Raw genomic sequence first — 22,996 nt, 5'->3', positions numbered from 1 at the left:
CAAAGATGTGCAGGTTAGGTGGATTGGCTATGCTAAATTGCCCTTAGTGTCCAAAATTGCCCTTAGTGTTGGGTGGGGTTACTGGGTTATGGGGATAGGGTGGGGGTGTTGGCTTGGGTAGGGTGCTCTTTCCAAGAGCCGGTGCAGACTCGATGGGCCGAATGGCCTCCTTCTGCACTATAAATTCTATGATCCCCAATCTCCCTTTCCTCTCCAAATCCCTTGTACTTGGTGTTCCCGAAGGATCTATCCTCAGCCCCTCATATTTCTCGTGAGGTGACATCATCCGTGACAACACAAAACAACTGTGTTAGTTTTCACATGTACACTGACAACACACAGCTCTACCTCACCCCCATCCCTCTCCATTCCTCCACTGTTACTAAATTATCAAACTGCTTATCCCACATCCAGTACTGGATGAGCAGGAATTTCCTCCAATTAAAAATTGGGAAGACCAAAGCCATTGACTTCAATCACCACTACAAATTCCGTTCCCTAACCCCCGAGTCCATCCCTCTCCCTGAGAACTGCCTGAGGCTGAACCACGCTCTGCACAATCTCCGTGTCAGATCTGACCCCAAGATGAGTTTCGGACCCCATATCCACACCATCACTGATACCAGATATTTCAATCTCCATAATGTTACCAGGGTCCTCCTCACCCCAGCTCATTCGCTGCTCTTATTTTGTGTAATAACCTTTGATGTGGCACCTTGGGAAATACCTTCTGGAAATCCAGATAAAGCACATCTACAGGTTCCCCTTTATTGACATCCCTTGTTACTTCCTCAGAGAACCTTGATAAATTAGTCAGTCACGATTGATTCCCTGAACCCCATTTTCAAACACTGTCAAAAGAAAAATCAAATCTCCTCTACCCCTCTAGCTCCTTTGCCAATTACCTTAGAGGGACTCACTTTCTGTTAAAGAGCTTGTCAACCCATTTCACCCATTTTTCCTAAAGTGAATAAATTTAATCAAGACAAGTTCAACCAATTCAAATATTTTCCTGTTAAAAGTTTATTGATGAAACAGAACATGGTTAAAAAAACTAACAGAAAATTACTTGAGGGTCAAAGACAACCAGAGTAACAGGATGTTCACAATGTTCTTGTCCCAAATGGTTTCCCTTCGGCTCCTCTGTACCCTGTTCCCATGACTCCCTGCTTTGGACACGGGGGCCACTGAACGCTGGTGGTCACATCACCGTCAGCCCCGGTCACCCCCCCACCCGATTGGTTGGAGGTGCAGTTCCCAGTCAGTCCTCCAGCACCTTCCTGTCTCTATTAGCGACGCCCATGGCAGTTCCCCAACTGGGGCACAGGCCCCGTTATTCTCAGCTAAATTCAGCCCTCAGCTCCATCACCTGGCTGTCACTGACACGAGCAATAGAGACAGAAAGGTGGCCGAGGGTCAAATAGGAAGACATAACTTGTGGATTAGGACCCCCATAAAGGTCAGCAACTTCTTAGAAAAAATCAAATTCCCAGTCAACAAATTAAAGGATCACACGACGGGACTTCAAGTTTTATGACTTTTAATGCAACAAAAAAACAAACTAGAAGCTACTTTAACTCGGAAACCTACACATGAAACTATAAACTAGAACTTTGCCCTTTATACAATCTAAAATCACACTCCACGATTATAGTTAATCTGTCCTGGAAGTTGAAACTTAATTGTCTCAGAACCTGTCCAAAGTGATGATTCATTCCCGAGGATTTACTTCAGTTCTTCAAACAAAACACTGAGAAACAAAGGGAGAATAGAATAGAATGTGAACTGGCAAAATACATAAAAATGGACTGTAAAAGCTTCTATGGCTACGTAAAAAGGAAATGTTTGGCTCAGACAAAGTTTTGTCCGTTCCGGATAGAGTCAGGAGAATTTAGAATGAGGAATAGAGATCTCTACAGCCACCTCGTTCAACACTCTGGGATGTAGGTCATCAGCTTTGGGGGATTTATTGACTTTCAACCCCATTAATTTTTCCAGTGCTACTTTTTCACCAATACTAATCTCTGTCAGTCCCTTGGTTCTCTGGTGTTTTGGGGACAATTTCTGTATCTTCCTCGGTGAAGACAGACACACATTGTTCAGTTTCTCTGCCTTTTCTCATTACCTTACTCCCCATTGTAAACTCTCCTGTCTCTGCCTGGAATGGACCCACATTGGTCTTTGCTAATCTTTTCCTTTTCACATTCCTGGAGCAGCTTTCCCAGTCGGTTTTTATGTTTCTCGCCAGTTTGCTCCCATCAATTTCTTGGTCCTCCTTTGCTGAATTCTAATGGATCTCATGGAATCTTTAACTTTTCTTATCAGCCACGGTTCCATCACTTTTCCTTTGGATTTTTGTTCCTGAAAGGAACCTATATTTGTTGTATATATGTGAAATTAAAGTTGTTCAACCACAGAGGACCATAGGCTGCTCTCCCCTTTGACAGAGAGAGAGCTGACTGGAGGTGATTTAACCTGAGGGTCAGCACACCTCAGGCGAGGGGCCTGGTTGAGAAGGCGGGGCCTTCATGAATAAACGCAGCCTGTACAGGAGTCGAATCCACTCTGTTGGCCTTGGTCTGCATCACAAACCAGTCGTCCAGTCAACTGAGCTAACCGACCCCTGATAAATATGTAATAATTCCTTAAATATTAGGTATTCCCTGTACCAATCAGTTTCCCACTCCACCTCAGACAACTTGCCCCTCATACCCTGATAGTTTTCTTCTGTGAGGAACGCCCAGGTAAATTAAACAAAAGAACCATGTAACCACCAGGGCCCATTTCCATGGCAACATGGCACACTTTTGTGGGGGTTGCAAACAGAAATGGGAACAAGTATCTTCAAACTTCCAAACACCCTTTCACTCTGTGATCCTTGTGTAATTTGAAGCCAGGTATTAGTAACAAGGGTCAAAGAGCATCAGCCCACTGGAGGCAAAGTGGTGAGACCGGTCAGTCCAGCAGAAAGAAACCCTCCGACCATCCCCACTGACCACCTGTCAGAATGAACAAAATGCAGTCCTGGGTGTAGAGCAGAAACAATAACAGCAGAATCCAACCCCTGTAATCGATTGTGAAATTGTTGGCGTCACAGCAGGTGTGGTAAAACATGCAATCCCTTCTCACATTGAGAGGTGGACGGCGTCTCCCCAGTGTGACCTCGCTGGTGTGTCCGCAGGTGAGATAACTGAGTAAATCCTTTCCCACACTGAGAGCAGGTGAATGGCCTCTCCCCAGTGTGAACTCGCTGGTGCCTCCGCAGGTTGGATACTTCAGCAAATCCTTTCCCACATTGTGAGCAGATGAACGGCCTCTCTCCAGTGTGAACTCGCTGGTGTGACTGCAGGGTGGATAATCGAATAAATCCTTTCCCACACTCCGAGCAGGTGAATGGTCTCTCCCCAGTGTGAACTCGCTGGTGTCTCCGTAGGTGAAATAATTGAGTAAATCCCTTCGCACATTGGGAGCAGGTGAATGACCTCACCCCAGTGTGAACTCGCTGATGTGTCTGCAGGGTGGATAACCGAGTAAATCCCTTCCCACACTGAGAGCAGGGGAACGGCCTCTCCCCAGTGTGAACTCGCTGATGTGTCTGCAGACTGGAGAACTGAGTAAATCCTTTCCCACACTTTGAGCAGGTGAACGGCCTCTCTCCAGTGTGACTGCGTTGATGAATCTCCAGCTGAGATGGGACTCTGAATCCCTTCCCACAGTCCCCACATTTCCACGGTTTCTCCATGTTTTGGGTCTCCTCACATCTCTCCAGATTGGATGATCAGTTGAAGCCTTGTCCACAACACGGGTATGGTCTCTCCCCACTCTGAATGTTGTGATGTTTTTCAGGCTGTGTAACTGGTTAAAGCTCTTTCCACAGTCAGTTCACTGGAAAACTCTCACCCGGGTGTGTGTTGTGTGGGTCTCGGTGCTTTTCCAGTCAGACTGATGGTTGAAATGTTTAGCTGACAGTTCGGGGAAACATTTTTCCTTCTAGATTGAAAGGCCGATGATATTCAGGTTCCAAGGAAGGGAGTGACTGTAAGATCGAGACGTGACGTTTGAGATTTCTGTCTGTAATTCCTCCTTGTCCAATATCCTGTAAAAACAATTTACAAAATTCATCACTGTCAGTACAGGATAGAAACTCAGAACAGACAATGCCAGTTTCTATGTCACATTTTTTCCTCTCTCTTATTCCCTGAGAGCTGTAAATCTCCATCCCACACACTGCCTCCATTCTTACTCTGCTGTATCTAATATTGACCCTCCTAATTCTCCTGAAGGTGCGGATGCAGGCTGATTGACAGATCGAAGCTCCCAGCTTCCTGTCCAGGAGATCATAACAAATATGAGCTGCAGTTGGCCATTCGGCCCATCGAACCTGAACCATTCAATGGGATCATTGGCCGATCTACCTCAGCACCGTTTTCCCCACACTATCCCCCATATCCCCCGACGTCTTCAATATCTAGAAACCTATCAATCTGTGTCTTGAAAATACTTGACGACTGAAGCTCCAGAATCCTCTGGGGTAGAGAATTCCAAAGCTTCACCACATCCTCGAATAAAGAAATCCCTTTCATCTCAGCTTTCTCCCCATTTTCCTGCCAGTTCCCCATAACCCTGGGAAGGGGGGGGGTGGAATGTGACACTGGCATGGGAGTAGCTGGTTTGCTGCAGGTCCTGGTGCCACTCACCTATAATCTGTCACTTATCCTGATCGCCCAGCACTCATCTACCTAATCCTTGAATTCATATTTGTTAACCACTGGCGGGTGAAAGCAGAACTAGGGGGCATAGCCTCAAAATAAGGGGAAGTAGATTTAGGACTGAGTTTAGGAGGAACTTCCTCACCCAAAGGGTTGTGAATCTATGGAATTCCTTGCCCAGTGAAGCAGTAGAGGCTCCTTCATTAAATGTTTTTAAGATAAAGATAGATAGTTTTTTTGAAGAATAAAGGGATTAAGGGTTATGGTTTTCGGGCCGGAAAGTGGAGCTGATTCCACAAAAGATCAGCCATGGTCTCATTGATTGGTGGAGCAGGCTCGAGGGGCCAGATGGCCTACTCCTGCTCCTAGTTCTTATGTTCTTAACATGTCCTGGAAGACTTCAGGGTTCGGTCTGGTAGGATTATGCCAGAAAAAGTGAAGAAATGCACCAATAAAACAGCGGAGGTGGATTCAGCGGAAATGGAGTCGCCTTTTCAACATGGCGGCCTGACACTCGGGAGGTCTCTCGACCCCGCGCTCTCCGGGGCTCTCTGGGAGGCGGCGAAAATAATGACTGCCGATATTATCCGTGTTATTGACCAGGGGCGGAGTGTGCTGACTCAATATCTATGAGCTCATGAGGCCCAGCTGCAAAACGCCATGAGAGGCTCGATGATCCGGAGGAGAGGATCTGGAATGTTCAGCAAGATGCCTCCACAACGGGGGCAAGAATTCAATCCTTTGAAAACCAGCCGAGTGGCTGGCGGATGTCCTGGAGGTCTTGGAGAACTGAGGGTCGGAGAAAGAACATCCGAGTCGTCGGCCTGTCAGAAGATGTGGAGGGTAAGGCTCCTGTTAATTTTTCAAGGACCGGAAGCCATGTTTTCTCAAGCTGGATGTGAAGCCTGGGTGTTCCAAATTAGAAAGGGTGCATTGTATCTCTGAGGCTGAGGGACAGTTTTCATCCCAGGCCTGTAATCATTCACTTCCACAACTGGAAAGATCGCCAGAAGGTCCTGGAGATGGGTACGGTGAGGTGGCATCTGGCCCCAGGAGGGAGGGCGGATTCAGGACTTTCGAAAGCAACACAAACAAAGCGCTGAGGCTTTGATGAAGTTCAAAGGCAGGTCAAGCCTGTGGGGAGTGAATTACGTCAGGCTTTATCCTGAGACCCGAAAAATGGTATCCAACAACTCCGTCAAGCCTTTCAATAATCCAACTATTGCCTTGGCCTTCATTAAATCCATGAAGAGCCAGGATCTGAAGGGATGGTTTGCAGCTCGGATTAACTCAGGTTCTAATCCGGACTCTTTCCCTGTCATGGTATTCTTTTTTTTTTTTTAATTTAGTGGACCCATTTCATTTTTTTTCCAATTAAGGAGCAATTTAGTGTGGCCAATCCACCTAGCCTGCACATTTTTGGGTTGTGGAGGCGAAACCCACGCAAACACGGGGAGAATGTGCAAACTCCACACGGACAATGACCCAGAGCAGGATCGAACCTGGGACCTCGGCGCCGTGAGGCTGCAGGGCTAACCCACTGCGTCACCGTGCTGCCCCTGTCTAGGTATTATTGTCTGAATTTCAGAATCACAGAAATACCCATAGGGACAGGAGTAGGCCATTCAGCCCCTCGAGTCTGTCCTGCCATTTAGTGAGATCATGGCCTATCTGTGACCTAACTCCATATCTCTGAATATCTTTGCTTAACAAAATACCTCAGATTTAATCTTAACAACTGATCCAGCTTCACGTGCTGTTTGTGGGAGAGAGTTCCAAACCTCTATCACCCTGTTTGAAGAAGTTCTTCCCAACATCTCTACTGAACTGTCTAGCCCTAAATTTTAGACAGTGATCCCTCCTTTTAGAACCTCCAACCAGTGGAAATAGTTAATCTTTATCTACCCTGTCTTTCTCTGTTAATATCTTAAATACTTCAATCAGATCACACCTTAACCTTCTAAATTCTAGCAAAAACAGGCCTAATTTGAGATTAAAACTTTGGGTCAGAGCCGCTGCAATCTCTCCCTCGCCTCCCACAGCATCCTGGGACACAATTCATCCAGACCTAGTAATCTAATAATCTTATGGGTGGCATGGTAGCACAGTGGTTAGCACTGTTGCTTCACAGCACCAAGGACCTGGGTTTGATTCCCGGCTTCGGAGTCTGCACGTTCTCCCCGTGCCTGCATGGGTTTCCTACAGGTGTTCCGGTTTCCTCCCACAAGTCCCGAAAGTTGAGCTTGTTAGGCGAATTGGACATTCTGAATTCTTTCTCTGTGTACCCGAACATGCTCTGGAGTGTGGCGACTAGGGGATTTTCACAGTAACTTCATTGCAGTGTTAATGTAAGCCTACTTGTGACAATAATAAAGATTATTATGAATGGGTCAAAGGGCCTCTATTTGTGCTGTAAAGAGAGGGAATGAATGAGAAGGAATTGACAGAGAAAGTGCCAAAGCCACAACATTCACCAGCTCTGAGGACACACCTTAGCTCCCTTTCCAATCTGAAAGCAGCCTGAGCTGGATTTACATTCCCCTTAATTGATCATTGCTGGGTGATAATCCTGTACTTCCTCACCTCACACCACTGTGACAGCACCTTCACCACACAGACTGCAGCAACTGACCAAACATCACCTTCCCAGTTATTCCTGAAGGCACCGCCTTCCCAACCTGGCCCCTTGCCTGAGGTGCGGGGATCCTCAGGTCACATCACCGCCGGTCAGCTCTCTCCCGGGACCAGGCCCTGGTTCACAGCCGCCATCTTGGGGAACCAGAGCGCATGCGCTGGCGTCTTGGTGATGCAACAGCGAGTGGGCGGGACCTGAAGGTTTCTGTTCCCAGCCGGGTCCTAGTGCCCGGCGAAGATACATAAAGTGAACAGTTTTTCACCCACTCCGGATGAAGCTGATATTTGTCGCCTGGAGGTATCTCTGAATTACGGAGAAATTCAGTGTGAGAGGCTGCAGCCTCTGTATAGCTACCTGAAGGGGGTTATACAGCGTTTGATTACATTTCGTGGTCCTTTCCAGTCCATTATCAGGATGTGTGTGTGATATTTCCTTGCCCTCAGTGTGATTTTTCTTTATTTAAAATACATTTCAGCAGCAGGCTTACTGGTAATTTTTAAAGGAATAAAGGTTATTTATTATCACACTATTTCTCTGGATGTTTGAACATTGGGGGGGTTTAAACTAATGCAGCAATGGCATGGGAACCTGGATTGTAGTTTTAGGGTAAGGGAGAATGAGAGTATAGAGGTCAGGAGCACAGATTTGACGTCGCAGGAGGGGGCCAGTGTTCAGGTAGGTGGTTTGAAGTGTGTCTACTTCAATGCCAGGAGTATACGAAATAAGGTAGGGGAACTGGCAGCATGGGTTGGTACCTGGGACTTCGATGTTGTGGCCATTTCAGAGATATGGATAAGATTTTCTCTCTCAGTCTCATCCGATGTGTCTGTGTGGTGTTATTTCCCTGATGGTAGCACAGTGGTTAGCACTGTTGCTTCACAGCACCAGGGTCCCAAGTTCAATTCCCGCTTGGGTCACTACCTGTGCAGAGTCTGTACATTCTCCCAGTGTCTGCGTGGGTTTCCTCCGGGTGCTCCGGTTTCCTCCAAGTCAAGAAAGAGGTGCTTGTTAGGTGAATTTCACATTCTGAATTCTCCCTCTGTGTACCCGAACAGGCACCAGAGTGTGGCAATGAGGGAATTTTCACAGTGACTTCATTGCTGTGTTAATGTAAGCCTATTTGTGACAATAATAAAGATTATTATGTGTTTGGGTATTTTAACTTCCTTGGTACTACCTGTTGTCCCCTCAGATATTCCATCTGTTTTTTGGTTAATGTGTCTGGAATCTCCTTCTTATCTCGGGTATATGGGTCGAGGTAGCTTGGTGTTGTGATTTGTGTTATTCTATTGTCTTGTCTGTCTCCAGCAGATATTGTTGGCTCTCGATAATGACTGTGCTGTTGTCCTTGTCTTCTGGTCTGATGAACATATCAGTGTTGGATCCAACCTCCCGGATTGTCTCTTTCTCTCCGGGTAAGATTCTGTTTGTCTCTTGTATTTCACTGTGACAGGGCAGAGACCTGATTGAAGGGATTCAAACATGGGAGTTCTGGGAAAGATGGGCAAGGATTTGGGGGGTGACAACATGTTCAAAGAGTTTGGAGAGGAGAGGGAGGTTGAAGAAGGAACAGTAATTTGTAAGGACGGCAGGGTCAAGGATTTGTTTTATTGAGGAGGGGGTGATGATGGCAGATTTGAAGGACAGTGGGACAGAAATGTTGACAATATCCATGGAAACAGGGAAGTTGGCTGATCAGTAGCTCAGTGGGAATAGGGTCGATGGAGCAGGAGCTGGGTCTCATGGACAAGATGAGCTCAGAGAGGGCATGAGGGGAGATGGGAGAGAAACTAGAGAAAGATGTGGGTTCAGGGCTCGGGAAAGGATGAAATTTAGAGACACTTTGGTCCGGTGGGCTCGTGGAAGGGAGGGAAGCAGCAGAGGCAGCTGATCGGATTTACTCAATCTCAGTCACAAAGAAGCTCCTCACACTTCTTGTTGGAGGTGAGATGGAAGAGACAGGAGAGTGAGAGTACTTCAAAAGGAATTAAATTGTGTCAGAGATATTAAAAAGTTTCAACACACTACATATTTCACACAAATCTAATTTATTTGACTTTTAGACAGAATATTAGCCCCTGTATTGTTATCAGCAGAAAGTGATCTAAATGAACATGGTTCAGTTCTGAATGTGAGTCAACAGCAAAATCTAATCACTGTGGTTACTTGTGGCCTTGTTCGTGTCTCACCAGGTGGGATAACTGAGTGAATCCCTTCCCACACTCGGAGCAGGTGAATGGCCTCTCCCCAGTGTGAATTCGCTGATGTACAATGAGCTGAGATGATAGTCTGAACACAGTGCCGCAGTGAGAGCACCTGAACGGTCTCTCGTCAGTGTGAACACGTTGATGGCTCATCATATCTCCAGAACTTTTATAGCATTTCCCGCAGTCTGGACATTGGAACGGTCTCTCATCAGTGTGAACTTGCTGGTGTCTCAGCAAGTGGGCTGACATAGTAAATCCCTTCCCACACTCTGAGCAGGTGAAAGGCCTCTCCCCAGTGTGAACTCGCTGGTGTCTCAGCAGGTGAGATGAACAAGTGAATCCCTTCCCACACTGTGAGCAGGTGAATGCTCTCTCCCCAGTGTGAATTTGCTGGTGTGTGGACAGAGTGGACAACTCAGTGAATCCCTTCCCACACTGTGAGCAAGTGAATGGTCTCTCCCCAGTGTGACTGCGTCGATGAGTTTCCAGCTTGGATGGGGCAGTGAATCCTTTCCCACAGTCCGCACATTTCCACGGTTTCTCCTCAGTGTGACTACATTTGTGGCTTGTGAGGTCTGATGATTGAGTGAATTCTCGTCCACACACACAACACGTGTACGGTTTCGCCCCACTGTGAACGATGCTTTTTCCGTCCATGTTCAAAGTACGATGATATTCAGGATATGATAAATTGAGGACTCTCAGATCCTGATGTGATGCTTGGCTTGAGTTTCCAAACTTTGAAGCCTCCCCTTCGAACACCCTGTGAAACTGATTGAAAAGGGAGTGAGAGAGAACCCACAAAAACACAAAGGCAGGTTGTGAAATTGAGCTGAATGAATCTGGTCATTTGTGGGGCCGGCACTGGGAAAAAGTGACCATGAAAACTGCTGCATTGTTATAAAAACCCAACTGGCCTCTTTGGGAGGAGAGAGAAAGAGGTGAAGAGGGATTTTGTATATCTACAAGACATATTTGTTGGCAAAACAAATTCGATCTTGAGCTTCATAAATGGTAATATTGATACCGAAACAATGTTTCTGGTGGCACGGTGGTTAGCACTGCTGCGTAACAGCGCCAGGGACACGGGTTCAATTCCGACCTTGGTGACTGTGTGGAGTTTGCACTTTCTCCCCGTGTCTGCGTGGGTTTCCACCCAGTGCTCAGGTTTTCTCCAACAGTCCATGAAGGGAAACTTAGGTGGATTGGCCTTGATAAACTGCCCCTTAGTATCCTTGGAATGGCAGGATAGGTGGGGCTATGGGGTTACAGTGACAGGGGTGTGGGCCTAGGCAGGGTGCCCTTTCAGAGAATCAGCGCAGACGCGATGGGCCGAATGGCCTTCTGCACTGTAGAAATTCTATGGTTCTAATTCTATTCTATAAATCTTTATAAAGCTCTGGCCACCACTCTTCAGGAAGGATGTGAAGGTTCGTGAGAAGGTGCAGAGGAGATTTACCAGAATGGTTCCAGCAAAGGAGGTTGAGGGGACATTTGATTCAGGGACACAAGATTATGCCAGATTTCCATCAGGTGGACAAAGAAACTCTTGTTTCCATTCACTGGTCGTACAAGCAGTTGGGACACAGATTTAAAGTTTGGGGTAAAACCTGGATTGAACTATATAAGATCCTGAGGGGTTTTGACAGGGTGGATGTGGAGAGGTTGTTTCCTCTTGTGGGAGAATCTAGAACAAGGGGGTCACTATTGCAAAATAAGCGGTCACCTATTTCAGATGCGGACAAGGATATTTTTTTCTCCTGAGGGTTGTAAGATAGGGAGTGGCACAGTGGTTAGCACTGATGCCTCACCGCACCAGGGACCCAGGTTCAATTCCGACCCTGGGTGACTGTGTGGAGTTTGCAAGTTCTCCCCATGTCTACGTGGGTTTCCTCCGGGTACTCTGTTTTTTTCTCACAGTTCAAAGATGAGCAGGTTAGATGGATTGGCCAGGTTAGGTGGATTGGCCATGCTAAATTGCTCTTTCGTCTCCAAGGATGTGGACGTTGCGTGGGGTTATGAGGATGAAGTGGGTGGGATGGGGTGGGCTTTGGTGGGGTGCTCTTTCAGAGGGTTGGTGCAGATCTGATGGGCCGAATGGGCTCCTTCTGCACTGTAGGGATTCTATGACTTTGGAACGTCCGTCCTTAAAAGGCAGCGGAAGTAGAGTCCGTCAATATTTTTGAGGCAGAATTGGATAGATTCTCGATAAGAAAGGTCATCAGGGTCGGCAGGAATGTGGAGTTGAGGTTAAAATTATTGAATAATGGAGCAGTATTGAGGGGCCGACTCCTAGTTTGTGTGTAAGGAGCAGGCTCGAGAGGCCGACTCCTAGTTTGTGTGTAAGGAGCAGACTCGAGGGGCTGACTCCTAGTTTGTGTGAAAGGAGCAGGCTCGAGACGCCAACTCCTAGTTTGTGTGTAAGGACCCGGCTCGAGGGGCCGACTCCTAGTTTGTATATAAGGAGCAGGCTCGAGGGGCCGACTCCTAGTTTGTGTGAAAGGAGCAGGCTCGAGATGCCGACTCCTAGTTTGTATGTAAGGAGCAGGCGTGAGGGGCCGGCTCCTAGTTTGTACGTAAGGAGAGGCCCTAGGAGGCAACTACTTTTTTCAGAGACACAAAAATCTTTTTTACTGTGATAATGATTTTCAAGAGACCCAGGCATGAATCTCACCAAGGCAGAAGGTAAAATTTGAATTGATTGAAGGTCTACTGATGACCATGAAACAATTGTCGATTGTTGCAAAGACCCATCTGGTTCACTCATGTCCTTCAGTGAAGAAAATCTTCTATCCTTACCTGGTCTGGCCTACATGTGACTCCAGATCCACAGTTAACTGGCTGACTCTTAAAATGCCCTGAGATGCCCTCAGTTCAAGGGCAATTAGGGATGGGCAGTGAATGCTGGCCCAGCCAGCGACACCCACATCCCGTGAATGAATAGAAAACAAAATTTGACAATAAAACCAATTATTCACCATTTTCTCTCCTGGTGACTGGAACCCTGAAGCCCCGCCCACTCCGGGCTGTTCCACCATGAAGGTCGCGTGTGAAGCAAACAAGCTCCGCAGCTGCAAACCAGGGAGTGGAGATTTATTCTGAAGGGTTTACTCCAACTCACAATGCCCGGGACTGATTGACGGCAGGTAGCGACCAATTGGAAGAGGGGGCAAAGCTGGATGACCGAACGCAAGCGGCTGATCCTCCAACCAATCAGAATGAATGGATGGGGCAGAGCCTTGGGCTCAATGTATGCGCATGCGCCAGGCCAAACACAGTCTCCCGAGAAAATGGCGTCCGTTAACTCGGGCCTGTTTCCGGGAAAAGCCCGAGCAGCTTTCGCCGGTTCAAATGCCGCATCTCAGTTTCGTATTGGGGGTTTCAGGCCTGTGCGGGGGGGGGGGTGGTTATGAAGCCTCCCGCCCCATTCCTCCCTCAGGACTCACCCGGTGGTACCTCACAGCCAAAACTTTCAACACAACCTCCTCAATCCTGAGCCATGAATGGCACTGCGCATGCTCCAGTTTGTAACAAGGGACATCCGGGCTCAGCCACGCCCCTCATTCACTCCGATTGGTTGGAAGACCAGCCGCGACCTTTCGGGCCCCCAAACCCACCCATTGCCTCCTATTGGTCCAGAGCCCCCGTCAATCATTCCCAAGGCATTGTGAGCTGGAGCATGCGCAGTGCCGATGCTGGACTCAGCCGGGAGGTTTCACTGAAACCCGGTGAAGGCTCCAAACCCCAATAAGAAGTTTCCGGGCCCGGGTTTGCATCGAGCGGGGGGACAGCTGCGGCCTGCTCCCGGTGACAGGCCTGAGTTAACGGCCGCCGTCTCTAGAAAGGCTCCAAATCCACAGGGGAATATAATCAGAGATAGGGTTTGTTGTGAAACCAATGGGATATTGTAAAACAAGAGGTCAGGGTTACAGTCAACAACAACAACAACTTATATTTATATAACACCTTTAACATCATAAATCATTCCAGTCAACTTCACAGGAACATTATAAAACAAAGTGAGACACACAGACAATGAAAAAGATATTCGGCAGGGGACCAAAAACCTGATTAAAGAGGTAAGTTTTAAATTGAGTCTTAAAGGGGGAAAGTGAGGTGGAGACGGGGAGGTTCAGGGAGGGAATCCAGTGCTCGGGGCCGAGGGAACTGAAAAATGGCCGCAAATGGCAGAGCAATTATAATAGGGAGTGCGCAAGAGACCAGGATTAGAGGAGCGCAGATATCTCGGAGGGTTATGGGGCTGTAGGAGATTCCAGAGACGGAGATATGAGACCATGAAGGGATTTGAAAACAAGGGTGAGAATTGACTGGGAGCCAATGCAAGTCAGAGAGCACAGGGGTGATAGAGGAAAGAAACTGGCTGTGAATTAAGACAGCAGACGTTTAGATGGTGTCAAGTCCGGGGCTGGTTTAGCACAGGGCTAAAGAGCTGGCTTTTAAAGCAGACCAAGGCAGGCCAGCAGCATGGTTCAATTCCCATACCAGCCTCCTCGAACAGGTGCCGGAATGTGGCGACTAGGGGCTTTTCACAGTAACTTCATTTGAAGCCTACTTGTGACAATAAGCGAATTTCATTTCAGGTTTCTGGGGTAGAATGTGGGCAAGCAGCCAGGAATGTATTGGAACAGCCGAGTCTGGAGCTTACGAAGGCATGATTTTGGGTTTCAGCACCAGAGGCATTGAGTCAGAAGCGAGATCAGGTGCTGTAATGTAAGTGGAAACAGGCAGTCTTAGTGATAGGAGAACAGAAACTCATCTTGGGATCAAATGTGACACTGAGGTTGCAGTGGGACTGTTACCAGGGAGAGGGATGGATTCGGTATCTTGGGATCGGAGATTGGTGTACGGACTGAAAACAGTGGCTTCAGTTTCCTCAATATTTAATTTGAGTTAATTAGGCAACAGGAAGACAACCAGAAATCAGAATAGGCCCTGAGAACGGTATCAGGTTTAACTTAGTTGGAGATGGAGAGAAAGAAGGACGGAAACCCTGGGAGGTTTGGAGAAACCACCTTCACGATTGCTCATTAAATCTCCACACAGTCAAGGGCAGCACGGTAGCATTGTGGATAGCACAATTGATTCACAGCTCCAGGGTCCCAGGTTCGATCCCAGCTTGGGTCACTGTCTGTGTGGAGTCTGCACATCCTCCCCGTGTGTGCGTGGGTTTCCTCCGGGTGCTCCGGTTTCCTCCCACAGTCCAAAGATGTGCAGGTTAGGTGGATTGGCTATGCTAAATTGCCCTTAGTGTCCAAAATTGCCCTTAGTGTTGGGTGGGGTTACTGGGTTGTGGGGATAGGGTGGAGGTGTGGACCTTGGGTAGGGTGCTCTTTCCAAGAACCGGTGCAGACTCGATGGGCCGAATGGCCTCCTTCTGCACTGTAAATTCTATGACAAGAGTGAGATTCTATGACAATCTGACACTTTATTTGGATTTCAGACCAGGGAGGAGGGTGTATGGGATGGGGATTTACAGCTTTGGGGGAACAAGACAGAAAAATGTTCCATAGAAACTTAAACTTAATTCTGAATTTCTTCCAGGACTGACAATTGTGACCTTTGTAAATTCCTTTTACAGGATATTAGGAGAGGATTTGTGGACAGGAAAGAGAAAACAAACTTCAAGATCTTCAGAGTCAACAGGACCTGGGTATCTTCGGACTCTGAATATGGAAAGAGAAATATTTATCTGTTCTGTCTGTGGTTAAATATTTCAAACATCAGTGTGACTGGAAAAGCATCGAGACCCAGACACACATTGAGCGAGAGTGTTCTCGTAAACTGACTGTGGAAAGAGGTTTAACCAGTTGCACAGCCTGAGAAAACATCACACCATTCACAGCAGGAAGAGACCATGCTCATGTCCAACATGGAGAGACAAGATGACACCGACACCTCAGAAAAACCATGGATATGTGGGGACTGTGGGAAGGCATTCACTTGCCCATCCAAGTTGGAAACTCATCGACGTGTCCACACAGGGGAGAGGCCCTTCAGCTGCTCTTTATGTGGGAAAGATTTCAGTCAGTCATCCAACCTAGCGTTACACCAGCGAGTTCACACTGGAGAGAGGCCGTACACCTGCTCTGTCTGTGGGAAAGGATTCATTCAGTCATACAATCTAGCATTACACCGGCGAGTTCACACCGGGGAGAGACCATTCACCTGCTCTGTATGTGCGAAGGGATTCATTAATTCATCTAACCTAGTGGCACACCAGCGAGTTCACACTGGGGAGAAACCATTCAGCTGCACCTCCTGTGGAATGAGCTTTAGGCTTTCATCCACTCTGCTGAAACATCAGCGAGTTCACACGAAGGAGAAACCATTCAACTGCCCTGACTGTGGAAGGAGCTTCAGGCACTCAGGCAGTCTCATTGTACACCAGCGCGCTCACACTGGGGAGAGGCCATTCACCTGCTCCATGTGTGGGAAGGGATTCACAGATTCATGCCAACTGCTGAGACATGAACGGGTTCACACTGGGGAGAGGCCGTTCACCTGCTGCGATTGTGGGAAGGGATTCATTGATTCATCCCAGCTACTGAAACACCAGCGACGTCACAAGTGACTCAGGGATTGGATTCTGCTGTTATTGCTGCTGTTAATGACAAGCAGGCCCGAATCACATTAGTTCTGACAGTTGGGGTTTCTGCTAATGTTAATCCACTGTTTAACTGGGCTGGAGTTTATTATTCTGGATCTATAGCTGATTGTGTTCTCGGGGCTGCAGTGTCCCTTCTGGAACTGCTGTCTGTGATCTTTCCCCATAATCCAGGAACTCTCATCAGAAATTAGTTCGCAACAAGATTCTGGACTTTTACTTCAATCTCAAATTGAGATTTTGTGTGAAACTCTACAATTGAATGTCTGAACATTCCGCTGATTAACATCGCCAATTAGAAATTGCTGATTAATCCTTGCTGACAATTCTTACTGACCTGTACATTACACACACAGACACCTCTGTTATCGGCCAGCGAGACTGGAACTGGGAATTGGTGGAGAATCGAGCTTTCCCAAATGCTATCCTCCAATCTGATTCAGAAATCCTTCGGCATGGGAATAGAGACAAGTTGAATCCAAGTAACAACTATAAGAAATGGCTATCTAATAACTGCATAATATCTTTTGCAATTTATGGAATATTACAGAAATAGCTCACTCTCATAAAGAAAGCTTCCCTAGCAGCTTGCTGGGTGACAAACACAGGACAGACCTGTTCCCTCTGCCAAGGACATATCTCTAGCACGGGCCCTGAAACAAGTAACCCTGATACGATTACGGGGCAGCAAGGTAGCATTGTGGATAGCACAATTGCTTCACAGCTCCAGGGTCCCAGGTTCGATTCCGGCTTGGGTCACTGTCTGTGCGGAGTCTGCACATCCTCCATGTGTGTGAGTGGGTTTCCTCCGGGTGCTCCGGTTTCCTCCCACAGCCCAAAGATGTGCAGGTTAGGTGGATTGGCCATGATAAATTGCCCTTAGTGTCCAAAATTGCCCTTAGAGTTGGGTGGGGTTGCTGGGTTATGGGGATAGGGTGGAGGTGTTGGCCTTGGGTGGGATGGTCTTTCCAAGAGCCGGTGCAGACTCGATGGGCCGAATGGCCTCCTTCTGCACTGTAAATTCTATGAAATTCTATGTAAAAAAAAATTCTAGGATTGGATCTCAGGACACATAGCCTAAAGCAGTTGTCTGTGTGAATGTTAAAACAGGCTCTCGAGAGCAATAGATTTTGAAGTGATCAATACTGGCTTTAGCCCAACACCACACTCTGGCTCACACCAGTTAACCGTTCAGAGGAGAATGCCGTCACCAGCTGCAGAGACCAGAACTCACTCATCTGTCCGTTTGTCCTCCAGGTTGGTTAATAGGCTGGTGAAAAAGGCAGATGGAACACTTGCCTTTATCAATTGAGGCATAGATTACAAAAGCAGGGAGGCCATATTGGAGCTGTACAGAACTTTGGTGAGGCCGTAGCTGGAGTACTGCCATTCTGGTTGTCATATTATAGGAAGGATGTAATTGCACTGGAGCGAGTGCAGAGGTGATTCACCAGAATGTTGCCTGGGGTGGAACATTTAAGTTATGAAGTGAGGGTGGCTAGGCCTGGGTTGTTTTCGCTGGGGCAGAGAAGACAGGGGTGACCTGATGGAGGTGTACAAGATTGAGGACCGTGGACAGAGTGGATACGGAACAGCTGTTCCAGTTGAAGGGTTAGTTACGAGAGGACACAGGTTCAAGGTGAGAGGCAGGAGGCTTAATGGGGATTTGAGGAAAAACATTTTTACCCAGAGGATGGTGACGGTCTGGAATGCACTGCCTGGGAGGGTGGTAGATGCGGGTTGCCTCATATCCTTTCAAAAGTACCTGGATGAAGACTGGCACAACATAACATTCAAGGCTATGGGCCAAGTGCTGGTAAATGGGATTAGGTCGGCAGGTCAGATGTTTCTCATGCGATGGGGCAGACTCGATGGACTGAAGGGCCTCTTCTGCACCGTTATTCTGTGTTTCTGAGACGGGTTTACTATTATCACCTGTCTTGGGTCATGTGTTTTCCTGACCATTTAACTGCTGAATCATATTTAAACTGTTATTTCTCAATAAACTACTTTAAAATCGCTTCTGAGCTCAACCCCCTTTTAGAATATTCTGTGACTTGTGGACCTGAATGCTACAAGTGGTGTTAGGAGTGGTATCACAGGCACAGTTAAACGTGAATGGAGACATTCCTGAGTGAAGCCTGGGGTAGACAATGCCATTGATATATTACCGGAAACGACTGATAGATAGTCTGACAGAGAAAACAGACGATCCGGGGCTTATAGATAACCCCACACGAAGGGGCAATTTAGCATGACCAATTCACCTAACCTGCACATCTTGGGCTGTGGAAGGAAACTGAAGCACCCGGAGGAAACCCACGCGCACACGGGGAGAAAGTGCAAACTCCTCAGAGACAGCTTCCCGAGGTCGGAATCGAATCTGGGTCCCTGCTGCTATGAGGCAGCAGTGCTAACCACTGTGCTGCCATGCTGCCCCAACAGACAGCTGGAGAATCTTTAAAGTCTGTGTATGAAGTTTGTTTGAACCAGATATATTTACAACGTGCCAGTAATTTGGAATTGTGTGAGATGACCTGCAGGTGGGGAGGATGAATCTAAGTTGATACTTATCATATTTTTCTATCAAAAGGTTTTACATTTATTATTGGTCGCAGCTGAAGCGATTGTGTTGCTGATTCTGATCATTCTCGTGGCATTACTAAGTTATCTATGGTATGTAATCAAGAAAACATGCATTGAAATAGCTTAAAATTGCGACGCCAGAAATTAGTTGTGAGAAGTTAATAAGGATATTCTCTCTCGGGTTGGGGAGATCTGTAAAAAAATTAGTGTCGAATAACACAATAAATTCTTCTGAAATGTGTTGACTATTATAGGACTATTTCAGTCTCTCTTCCTCCCATTGGGAACATTTTCAGGATTGACAAATACAGGGCAGTGTTAGCCTGTTGTCTCTGCCAAGGACATGTGGCTTGCACAGGGCCTGAAACAAGACAATCTTGGTGTATTTGTGATCTCAAGTCCAACATGTAAACCAGCTGCCTGTGTAAAGATTAAACAGGACGTCCGAGCAAGCGATGAGCCACAACCTGGCTTCATGGACATCCGATGGAAAATGAGGTTTTCATTTGAATATCTATTCCTGACTAATGGACAGTTGAATAAGTGATTGATGTAAGACCCTAGAAATAATGGTTATAAATGGGCTTTTGAGAGGGATAATCATATCAGGCAGTGGGCGGTGCACAGTGGTTAGCACTGCTGCCTCATAGCGCGAGGGACCCGGGTTCAATTCCAGCCTCACGTGACTGTGTGGAGTTCTCACTTTCTCCCGGTCTCTGCGTGGGTTTCCTCTGGTGCTCCGGTTTCTTCCCACAGTTCAAAGGTGTGAAGGTCAGGCGGGTTGGCTCTGCAAAATTGCCCCTTTGTGTCCTGGGATGTGTACGTCAGGTTAAGGGGTTACAGGGAAGTGGGTTTGGGTGGCACGCACTTTCAGAGGGTCACTGAAGTCTCGATGGGCCGAATAGCCTCTTTCTGCACTGTCGGGATTCTGTGACCTCAGATATCAGAAATCTCTGGAATTCCACATGTCCTCATTGCTCTCAGTCAGGTAGAGTCAGTCACACGTGGCTCTGTCATGACGTTTCCATTCCTATTTTATCTCACACCTCCCAGTGACACCACAACACAACATTTTTGCTCCTTTCCACCTTCTCTTCCTTTCCACCTTGTCCTCCTTTTATTGTCTAATAATAATAGTAACAGAGTAACACACACCAGAATAGGAATAACAGGCAGCTTATTGTCTAATAACTGTGACAAAGTAACAGGGGTGGCATAGTGGATAGCACTGTTACCTCACAGCGCCTGGGTTCAATCCTGACCTTGGGTCACTGTGTGGAGTTTGTACATTCTTGCTGTGTCTGCACAGATTTCCTGTTGGTGCTCTTCTTTCCTCCCACACAGTACAAAGATGTGCAGGTTAGGTGGATTGGCTATGCTAAATTGTCCCTGGGAGGGGTTATGAGGATAGGGTGGGACTTTGGATTCAATGATCATAGAATTGCTACAGTGCAGGAGGCCATTTGGCCCATCGAGTCTGCACCGCCCCTCTGAAAGATCACCCAATCTGGGCCAATCTCCCACCCTATCCTCATAACCGCTCCCAGGGACAATTTAGCATAACAGTCCACCTCACCTGCACATCTTTGGACTGTGAGGGAGGAAACAAGAGCAGCGGCAGGAAATCTGTGCAGACACAGATGTGTTCACTCACACACACTGCAGCCTGACTTTTATTATGGGAACACTGTGTTTGTTACTCTCAAAGTGAATGAATCCTTTGTTGTTTCTCCTCTGGGCCACATCTCCACTATTATTGTCTGATTGTCCCACTGAGACTCCCACTGTTATTATTGGACAATCAGCGAGTCAACCTGAGCCTGTGGCCACTCTCACCACCTGTAACCGTCACAATGCCCGGGTGATTGACGGCAGCTCCCGACCAATAGGAAAAGGAGGGGCGGAACGGAATTTCCCGACCGAAAGCGGCTGGTCCTCCAACCAATCGGAGTGAATGAGGGGCGGGGCCCGCTGTGATTGAAGCATGCGCAGTGTGGGTAATGGCGAAGGAGAAGCAACTTTTCTTCAGATCCGAAATTGGTAAGAGGCGTTTAACAGTATAGAGGCAGCGAGAGAAAGCGGGAGTGGGCGGAAACGTTGTGTAAAGCTGTTGCAATGGCAAACCTCGCAAAAGTTTACGGGACCCAATTTGTACCGAGCGGGGCTGCAGCTCTTCACGTTCGGCTCGGGTTAACGGCCGCCATCTTTAATGTGTATCAGGGCGCATGCGCGTTTGTCATTTCTGTCGCGGGCGATGTTTCAATGAGTGGGAGGAGCTTGTTGCCCATTGTTCAGAATGGAGACAACTTGTCCATCAAACTGGATTAGTCTTTGACTCCCAATGTCTTATTGATGCGAAGCGGTGGGCGAGATGGAAAGAAAAGGAAGCCAATCCTGTCCTCCAGATATTACTGTCTTATTAGATATCCTGTTCCATGTGTCCAAAGCACTGCGGCTCTGTTGAGCAGCAAAGTAGCATAGTGGTTGCACAATTGCTTCACAGCTCCAGAGTCCCAGGTTTGATTCCTGGCTGGGACACTCTGTGCGGAGTCTGCACGTTCTCCCCATGTCTGCGTGGGTTTCCTCCGGGTGCTCTGGTTTCCTCCCACAGTCCAAAGATGTGCAGGTTAGGTGGATTGGCCATGCTAAATTGCCCTTAGTGTCCAAAATTGCCCTGAAGGTTGGTTGAGTGGGGTTACTGGGTTATGGGGATAGGGTGGTGTGGGCTTAAACATAGAACATAGAAAATACAGCACAGAACAGGTCCTTCGGCCCACGATGTTGTGCCGAACCTTTGTCAAAGAACAAACAAAGAACAAAGAAATGTACAGCACAGGAACAGGCCCTTCGGCCCTCCAAGCCCGTGCCGACCATACTGCCCGACTAAACTACAATCTTCTACACTTCCTGGGTCCGTATCCTTCTATTCCCATCCTATTCATATATTTGTCAAGATGCCCCTTAAATGTCCCTATCGTCCCTGCCTCCACTACCTCCTCCGGTAGTGAGTTCCAGGCACCCACTACCCTCTGCGTAAAAAACTTGCCTCGTACATCTACTCTAAACTTTGCCCCTCTCACCTTAAACCTATGCCCCCTAGTAATTGACCCCTCTACCCTGGGGAAAAGCCTCTGACTATGCCCCTCATAATTTTGTATACCTCTATCAGGTCGCCCCTCAACCTCCTTCGTTCCAGTGAGAACAAACCGAGTTTATTCAATCGCTCCTCATAGCTAATGCCCTCCATACCAGGCAACATTCTGGTAAATCTCTTCTGCACCCTCTCTAAAGCCTCCACATCCTTCTGGTAGTGTGGCGACCAGAATTGAACACTATACTCCAAGTGTGGCCTAACTAAGGTTCTATACAGCTGCAACATGACTTGCCAATTCTTATACTCAATGCCCCGGCCAATGAAGGCAAGCATGCCGTATGCCTTCTTGACTACCTTCTCCACCTGTGTAGCCCCTTTCAGTGATCTGTGGACCTGTACTCCTAGATCTCTTTGACTTTCAATACTCTTGAGGGTTCTACCATTCACTGTATATTCCCTACCTGCATTAGCCCTTCCAAAATGCATTACCTCACATTTGTCCAGGTTAAACTCCATCTGCCATCTCTCCGCCCAAGTCTCCAGACAATCTAAATCCTGCTGTATCCTCAGACAGTCCTCATCGCTATCCGCAATTCCACCAACCTTTGTGTCGTCTGCAAACTTACTAATCAGACCAGTTACATTTTCCTCCAAATCATTTATATATACTACAAAGAGCAAAGGTCCCAGCACTGATCCCTGTGGAACACCACTGGTCACAGCCCTCCAATTAGAAAAGCATCCCTCCATTGCTACCCTCTGCCTTCTATGGCCTAGCCAGTTCTGTATCCACCTTGCCAGTTCACCCCTGATCCCGTGTGACTTCACCTTTTGTACTAGTCTACCATGAGGGACCTTGTCAAAGGCCTTACTGAAGTCCATATAGACAACATCTACTGCCCTACCTGCATCAATCATCTTAGTGACCTCCTCGAAAAACTCTATCAAGTTAGTGAGACACGACCTCCCCTTCACAAAACCGTGCTGCCTCTCACTAATACGTCCATTTGCTTCCAAATGGGAGTAGATCCTGTCTCGAAGAATTCTCTCCAGTAATTTCCCTACCACTGAAGTAAGGCTCACCGGCCTGTAGTTCCCGGGATTATCCCTGCCACCCTTCTTAAACAGAGGAACAACATT

General features: G+C 47.5%; 2 protein-coding genes and 1 long non-coding RNA gene across 6 annotated transcripts in view; 1 reads left to right on the top strand and 2 right to left on the bottom strand.

Moving 5' to 3' along the window:
- Window positions 1–1,005: 1,005 nt before the first annotated feature.
- LOC140421456 (uncharacterized) lies at window positions 1,006–7,478 on the bottom strand. The gene is made up of 2 exons (XR_011946790.1): window positions 7,293–7,478; window positions 1,006–4,096 (listed from the first exon to the last, which is right to left on the bottom strand). It is a non-coding gene; the product is annotated as an uncharacterized lncRNA (long non-coding RNA).
- Window positions 7,479–9,375: 1,897 nt separating this feature from the next.
- Window positions 9,376–13,087, bottom strand: LOC140421431 (uncharacterized). 4 transcript variants are annotated; one of them, XR_011946767.1, is made up of 2 exons: window positions 12,998–13,087; window positions 9,376–10,322 (listed from the first exon to the last, which is right to left on the bottom strand). XR_011946767.1 is itself a non-coding variant. In XM_072506135.1 (2 exons), the coding sequence occupies exons 1-2, from the start codon at window positions 12,316–12,318 to the stop codon at window positions 9,507–9,509; spliced, it is 909 nt and encodes a 302-aa protein (XP_072362236.1). In that variant the 5' UTR covers window positions 12,319–12,320; the 3' UTR covers window positions 9,376–9,506. The 4 variants fall into 4 exon arrangements, 1 of the variants encoding a protein (XP_072362236.1); XR_011946765.1 differs by having other exon boundaries at window positions 12,351–13,080; XR_011946766.1 differs by having other exon boundaries at window positions 12,530–13,080.
- Window positions 13,088–13,265: 178 nt separating this feature from the next.
- LOC140421435 (uncharacterized) overlaps window positions 13,266–22,996 on the top strand; it is a 69,875-nt gene continuing 60,144 nt past the window's right edge. Inside the window, exons 1-2 of the mRNA XM_072506144.1 lie at window positions 13,266–13,630; window positions 15,151–16,098. Of these exons, the coding sequence (XP_072362245.1) occupies window positions 15,427–16,098 (672 nt within the window). The 5' untranslated portion in view covers window positions 13,266–13,630; window positions 15,151–15,426. The remainder of the gene's footprint in view (window positions 13,631–15,150; window positions 16,099–22,996) is intronic.

The sequence above is a fragment of the Scyliorhinus torazame genome, chromosome 5, assembly GCF_047496885.1.
Source record: "Scyliorhinus torazame isolate Kashiwa2021f chromosome 5, sScyTor2.1, whole genome shotgun sequence".
Lineage (NCBI taxonomy): Eukaryota > Metazoa > Chordata > Chondrichthyes > Carcharhiniformes > Scyliorhinidae > Scyliorhinus > Scyliorhinus torazame.
The sequence above is the reverse complement of the archived record's forward strand: the minus strand, read 5'-3'. Positions and strand labels throughout refer to the sequence as shown.